This window comes from Petaurus breviceps, unplaced genomic scaffold (genome assembly GCF_028583685.1).
Source record: "Petaurus breviceps papuanus isolate PSGF00001 unplaced genomic scaffold, PetGlider_PUasm1.0 90919, whole genome shotgun sequence".
NCBI classification, from domain to species: domain Eukaryota; kingdom Metazoa; phylum Chordata; class Mammalia; order Diprotodontia; family Petauridae; genus Petaurus; species Petaurus breviceps.
The window spans coordinates 10,076,933-10,084,425 of NW_027187378.1; the positions used below are offsets into that span (position 1 = coordinate 10,076,933).

Genomic DNA, 7,493 nt, shown 5'->3' on the forward strand with positions numbered 1-7,493 from the left:
CTTCTCAACAGAAAGGTGGTAGAGGACAATGAGGCTTATTCTTGTCAGACATAGTAGATGGTGGTTAAAAATGTCAGTTTGTCTTACCTCACTGTACTTTTTTACTTATAAGTAGGGTTTATTGAGTGGAAGAGATAATTAAGAAGTATAACTGATGTTAAGAAAGAGTATAAATGTAGCAGAAAAACAAAAAGCACTGATAAAACTTTTTGTAAGTTAAATTTAAAAACATTTTTTGTGACAAATGGAATTTATTTTAGAATTCTCTGGTTTAAAAAAAAAAACTTATTTCCATGGGGGGGAGGGGGAATACAAAGTAAAAAAAAAACAAAGAAAATATGTGTTCATCAGTAAGGCTCAATGCCATGAGAGCTGTCCTGGGATTTTCTAAGCATTCAGAAGAGAAAGAAGTGACAAAGCCTTCATGTTCTCATTTCTCCTCACAGCGCAAACAAGCTCTGTAATCAGGGATGAATTTCCTTGAATTGTAAAGCACTTAGGCATTAGTGCAGAATGTACTTTGTTAATCCACATCTCCCACTTCCTCAGCTAATTTTGTGAGCTGAAGAAAAGAAGACTAATGAAGGGCCTCATAAAATACTCATAGAATCATAGAACTTGAAAGCTGGAAAGTACCTTAAAAGTTTATCTCTGTTCTTATCTTCTGATTTTCCAGATGAGGAAAGAAGTTGGGGAAGGGCAGGGGGAAAAGGATAAAAGCAGAAAAATGAACTGTCCAAGGTCATACAAACATTCAATAGCGGAGCTGGGATCAAAACCCAAATGCTGACTCCTAAAGAGTACACCAAACCATCCATACAACATATAGTTTCTAGGGAAAACAAACACAACTAGAATATCGTAAATGGAAAAGGGGTGTGTGTGTGTGGAGTGGGGGAATGCCTAAACTCAAACTCAATGCTGTGTCATTATAATGCTCAAACTTGGTCCCAGAGAAGAGTTGGGGGTGGGAGGGAAGGCACCCATCTCCTTTCTTTGAGGAGGTGTAATGGGAATGCAAATTTGGAAGATCTTCCCTGCCCCTAGGCTAAAATGCACCTGAAGCCTGGGGAGGGAGGCTTGTTTTTCAGTAGATACTTCTTGATTGGCCAGTGAGTCAATAAGGTTGTTACATTCTCTGAGCCAGGAGAAGGCTATATAAGCCCTGATGTGTAGCTTTGTTTTGGGACTCACTTTGAGAAGTGTTCTGTGATTTGATCTGAATTCTGGGAAGCCCTTGTTGAGAGTCCCCCGGCTTTGAAAAACCCAGAATGTGGAAACCCAGATGTTGACTGGGTATGGATGTAATGGTTGGACAGTTTGGAAATCTGTCTACTTGATGTTTCTGTCTTGATAATTATGCCTGTATACTTTGAGGTTCAGGGTGCTGACCTTTTCTCCTGAACAAGGTAAACGATATATGTCTGACTGATTAAAGTAAGCTTGTTAACCCATTTTGAGTTGCTTTCCTTTAACAAAGCAGATCCAAGAACCTGTGGTAGCTGCAAACCCTGAGGACGCTTGGGGTGCTTGCTGCTACCAGGAGGCTGTGGGGCCAAGGATGATGTTTTGCTAAACTGAAATTTCTTTCATCCTTTTTTTGTTCTTTTTCACAATGGATAGCTTATAAGGATGGTGAAGGGTAGGGATACATTAAAAAATGAAGATGGTGTGAAATCAAAAGATATCAATAAAATGGGGAGGAGGAAGAAAAATAACTGAAAAAAAGTTACATAAGCATTTCTTTAAAAAAAAAAAACTAACATTTTATAGAAGTCCCCAGTTTCTTGTATGAGCTTTTGTATTGTTCATCTTCACATACTGAAATGTTTATGTTCATTAAAGATTAAGTTCATACTAAAAAAGGAAAAAATTTAAAAACCCAACTCAACAATATTAGAATGGATTATCCTTCAGCAACCACTGAAAACCCAAAAGGAAAAGTTAAAGAATGCTTTTAACCTAGAGGAAATGGGGGAAAAAAAACTTAAATGCTGCATCCTCCTATATGAAATTAGAACAAAGAAACTGGCTCTCTTCCTATGGTTTTCCCTCTCCACAGAAGGTTATGTTATAATTATGTATTAATAACATTATATATTATATGTAAATATATATTTTAAATAGAAAACTTATAGATTGCAGGTTAGGATCCTCTATCCCAAACAAAGGCATCTGACCCAGAGTGGGGAATTTAAGATGCATCACAGAGCAAAATACTTTCCCCTCTGCTTTGAAGCATAAGCATGTAAAGAAATTAAAGGGGTAACATTCAAGGCATGGGAGGAGAGTCAGAGTTGCTCTGCCTCAAAGGCTATCTTCTATTTATCATCATTCAGGAAACGGCAATCATAAAGATTCAAGCTCAGTAAGTGAAACATGGAAGAAGAGAATGCCATACACAGAGGAACTCAAGATGGAAATAAACAGCTTTACAAAGGTCCTTCCTCACCATGAGGAACACTGAGGAGTGAGCTAAGCCTGACGGATCACCATCCAACACAGCAACTCTCTCTAAGCACAAAGGAGGACATTCTGAGGGATTTCTCCCTCCCATTTTCATTTCTTCAAATATGTCAGTCTTCTACTAGTTTTGTCACACTCCTTGTACCCATAAAGACAGCTAAGTAAATGGGAGCAAGTATCAGCATCTTAAAACCAATCACTGTAAGGCACTTTACCTCAAAAGGTCCCTGAACGGAAATGGAGATACCGCTCAGGTACAGACAGACTGGTTTAATGAAACTGCCATTTACCACAACAAAGTTAAATGCTGAACTCATAGGTGGATAGTACCCGATGTGTTATTTTCTTAGCCATACAGCTTATAGGGGAAAAAATAACAACTGCTTGGCAAGTTATATCTTCATGTCTGTTACAAAGCAGTGATTGATTAGCCACAAACGAAGATGAAAATGAGATCATTTGAAGTTGAGGACTATGCTGGAAAATTCACTGTCAGGCAGCTAGCTGACCAGCTCTTATAGCATTAATCATTAATTGTGGCCTTTGAAAAGTTGCTTAACCAATTTGGAACTATGCCCCCAAATTTACTAAACTGTGCATACCCATTGACCTAGTAGTATCACTGCTAGGCCTATGCCCCAAAGAGATGAAAGAAAAAGAAAAAAGACCCAAACGTACAAAAATATTTAAAGTAGATCTTTTGGTGGTGGTAAATAACTGAAACCTAAAGGAGAAGGGTCCCTATTTGGAAAATAACTGAACAAATTGTGCTAATGAATGTATTTTCAGTCCTGGTTTTAATGCCTTGTAATGGAATATTATTGCACTGTAAGAAATGATGAAAGGGACAGTTTTAGAGAAATCTAGAAAGACTTGTATGAACTGATAAAGAATGGAATGAACAGAATCAGGTAAAGAATTTATACGGTAACAAAATTATAAAGAAAAACAACTTTTAAAGACTTAAGAACTCTGATCCACAATAACCAACCCCAATTCCAAGAGTGATGATGAAGCAAGCTATTTATTTACTTGCTGACAGAGAGGTGATAGACTTGGGTTTAAAATGAGGCATATATTTTTTGGACATGCTCAATTTGTTTTGTTTTACTGTACATATGTTACAGGGTTTTTTTCTTTTCTTTTTCCTAATGAGCAGAAGAGGAGAGAAGGAAAAAAAGAGAAATAGATTTTGTTCACTGAAAAAATAAAATTAAAAAAAAGTTTAAGTGAAAATGAAAAAAAAATTAGTTTAACTTTTCATTTCTGCTTTGATTAATTTCATTCTATTAAATGGGGACATTAATAAAGTCTACCATTATGAGGATGTTGTCTAGTTATGTATAGGAAAATTCCTTCATTTGCCACGGGGGAAAATCTCTACAAGATGTCAGTGTCACCTAGTAACTCCAAGGGTGCCTAACAAAATGTTATCCATTGTGTGAAAAGAGATCAAGTTCCAAAGCCCAAGTTTTAGGCCACAGGATATGACATTATCTCCCTCTTCCAGCCTTCATTTGTAACACTATCAAAGCTTTGCCATACACATAAGGAGCCAGGAGTGGGGGAATGACATTAAGAGCAAACTTAATGGGGAAGAAACAGAAAAGTTGACCCTATGTACAGCTCATGTCCATGATCACTGGTATAGAAATAATGCTTCTCACAGGAAAGAGCTAATGTATACAAGATCTACTAAATGCTCTCTCCCTCTCTTGACCTCCAAGGAAGGGATTCATTTTTTACAAAGTGCAGGGGTTCTTAACCCTGAGGTCCAAAAGCCCATAGTTTTTAGGGAGTCTGTGAATTAAGAGAAAAAAGATAAATTACACCTTTGTTTTCACTATTCTCTAACTGAAATTTAACATATCCTTAAATTATGAATTTTTTTAAAATACTGCTCTGAAAAGGGGTCAGCAGGCTTTCACCTAGCTGTCAGAGGGTGCCAATACACAAAAAAGGTTAAGAACCCCTGGTTTAATGTGATTACAGGGCTATTCAGCAAATGTATTCAAGTTTCTATTTCTTATCAGTGAATGCTGAAGCTTACTTGCTCTCAGTCTGACTGGTTGCTTGGTTCAAAGCATCCCTCAGGATTGAATTCTCTTGCTGTAACCGAGCCAACTGTGTATTTGGTCCATTCTCCAATTGCTCCTGAAGACTTCGAATCTGAAAATGAATTTTACAGGGTAGAAAAGCATCAGTCACCAATGTCTGAGGGAGGATATGACCCCCAAACTCACACTAAAACTTGCTTTCTACTCTATGGAACCCTGGCTGCAGAATTCAACTCTCTTCTTGAGAGCCCTTGAATTAGACTTTTTTTTTAATTCCATTTATTTCTCATTCCTCATTACTTCCAAACTTTTAAACCATAGCCCTGTCAGGCTATTAGAAAAGATTCAGGCTACAGCCTCAGAAACATTCCCTGCTTCACTTCTTCTGTGATTTACACAGTTTGAAATTTGTATTATGAGATAAAACAAGTCACCACAAACCAATAAAACCTCTTATCACTTAAGAGGAAGACAAGTTTCCCTTTCCTTCTCCTGACCCATTATCACCTTGTAAGATATCAAGCTGAAAGAAAACATCTGTAGCCAATAGTAGTGGCAAGCCATGGAATATAAAAAATAGGGTTTTCTGTCCTTCCTCAGCTCATCTTCTAAAAGAAACAGCTTTTAACAATTTCTGAACTTGAGAGAGATACCCTTGAACCTCACCCTTTCTCCACAAAGATCTTAATGCTTTCCATTTTCCAAAGCACTTACATATCCATTACTTCAGCTAATTCTCTCTACAACACTATGTGGGGTAGGTACAGCAGGGATTATTGTCCCCATTTCTGAAAGGAGGAAACTAGCTCAGATTTATTCAGTGCAAGTCAATGACAGGCCAAAATGAGAGTGTGGCTCTGGGATGCTCCACACTTTTTGATCAGTCCCACCTTTTTCCATGAGTTTTGAGATTCTACATTCCTTTAGCCTCACTTTCCTGGGTTTCTCTTCTTGGCTTATATGACACTCCCCTAAAATGAAGGCAATCATTCAAATCCTTCCCATTCTCTTGCCTCTTCTAGACAGTACCCTGGTACTCGGGCCATAACAAAAACCATCCCAGCAAACCTTGATTTCTGGTCCTAGTCTAACCCCAGGGTCAGACTCAGACTCCCCAGAGCCCAGGGTTCTTTGCCCAGCAGCCTGCAGGATGACAGATGCCTCACCTTCCCCTGCAGCTGCTGCACTTCATTCATGTGGTCTCGGTAACTAGCTTTCATTCGGGCTTGTACAGCCACAATCTCTTGCTCCCTGGCCAAGAGCTGTTTTTTCACGTTGGCTTCCCCGGCAGCTGCCTTTGACTTCTCGGATGCAAGCTCCTAGAGAAAGTGGGGGAAGGGAAGGGAAGAAGAGAGGTTTAGTTCCTGTTAGAGCCAGAAGGAGCTCATCAGATGGGACCTGAGAGCATCTCCAAACTTGATGACATAAGAAAGGCATCTTTTAGAGGCTGGGAGGTCATGTCAGTCCAAACTTTCCTTAGAATCCTCACATGCGCTAACTTCTACGATGTAACCAAATCTGCACTAAGACCCCAATGTGGGGATCTGGGGAAAACAGAAACACTTGAGTGATTCTGCATTTACAAGGGGCAACCGCCATGTAAAAAGCTAGGTTTTTTACTCAGCAGCAGTAAAGTAAGAAGAGAACACAAGGATGGGTGTACCCTGTGTAAATTGCATCAAATCACTCTGATCTTGACATGTAAAGAGACTTATATAAATATCAGGATATTGAAAACTCCACAAAAATTCCAGGGCCTGAGCTACTCCAACTTCCCCTGAAATTGCCACTACTTACTAAGTGGAATACAATAGACTTTAATGGGGGTAGAGAGAACAGACAGGTCCCCTATTCTCATCCACTCAAAGACTAAGAACCAGGAATTAGGAAGAGCAGCTAGCTCCCACATTACCTCTCCTGGGCTCACCCTAGGGTCATGAACTCCTTCCTTCTCAAACCTCTCTGATTTCTCTCATCTCTTTTTTAAAAATTTATTTATATCTTTTTAGTTTTCAACATTCACTTCCATCAGAGCTTTAAGTTTTCTCTCCCTCTTTCCCCCCCTCCCCAAGATGGCATGCAATCTGATATAGGCCCTACATATATGTTCCTATTAAACATATTTTTCTATTAGTCATGTTGTTTAGAAGAATTAGAACAAATGGGAGGAAACATGAGAAAGAAAAAACAAAACAAAACAAAACAAAAAAAGGGAACAAATAGTATGCTTCGATCTGCATTTAGACTCCAAAGTTCTTTCTCTGGATATGATGGTATTTTCCATCGTGAGTCTTTTGGAATTGTTTTAGGTCCTTGCATTGCTGAGAAGAGTTAAGTCTTATCGAAATCAATCATTACACATTGTGGCTGTTTACTATGTACTGTGTTCTCCTGGTTCTGCTCTCCTCACTCAGCATCAGTTCACATAAGTCTTTCCAGGATTTTCTCAAGTTCGCCTGCTCATCATTTCTTATAGCACAATAGTGCTCCATTACATTCATATACCACAACTTGTTCAGCTATCCCCCAATTGATGGGCATCCTCTCAATTTCCAGTTCTTGGCCAAAACAAAAAAAGCTGCTATAAATATTTTTGTATATGTGGGTGTAAGGGTTATGGGATTTAAAGATCTTCCATGCCCCGTTGGACTTGCTGACGTAGCAGGAAGGGGCGGAGCAAGAGGAAGCGGAAGCCAAGCTAGCGTTCCTTCGGTGGCTGGCGGTGGTGGTGACGGCGGCAGCAGCAGAGGTAGTGGCAGCGCGAAGCCCTTTTTGAGTTAGAACTGCTAAGGACTTTCTGCTAAGGACTCCTGCTGAGGACTGCCAGGGGCCGGAGCTGCTGGGAGCGCTCTTCCAGGACGCTGGGTGGTTGCTGTGAGTGGGGAGAGGAGGACCTTTGCCTGAGGTAGCCTGTTCTGTTTTAAAGGCTTGAAAATGTGGGTGCTTTCTACTTTATCTACCTGTGCCAAT

The 7,493-nt window shown here is 39.5% G+C and overlaps 1 protein-coding gene across 2 annotated transcripts in view; it reads right to left on the minus strand.

Moving 5' to 3' along the window:
• Positions 1-7,493, minus strand: part of RRBP1 (ribosome binding protein 1) — a 120,094-nt gene that overhangs the window by 30,917 nt on the left and 81,684 nt on the right. For both annotated transcript variants that reach the window (XM_069075458.1, XM_069075459.1), the window contains exons 5-6: positions 5,690-5,842; positions 4,517-4,635 (exon numbers count right to left, since the gene is read on the minus strand). In XM_069075458.1, the coding sequence (XP_068931559.1) occupies positions 4,517-4,635; positions 5,690-5,842 (272 nt within the window). The remainder of the gene's footprint in view (positions 1-4,516; positions 4,636-5,689; positions 5,843-7,493) is intronic.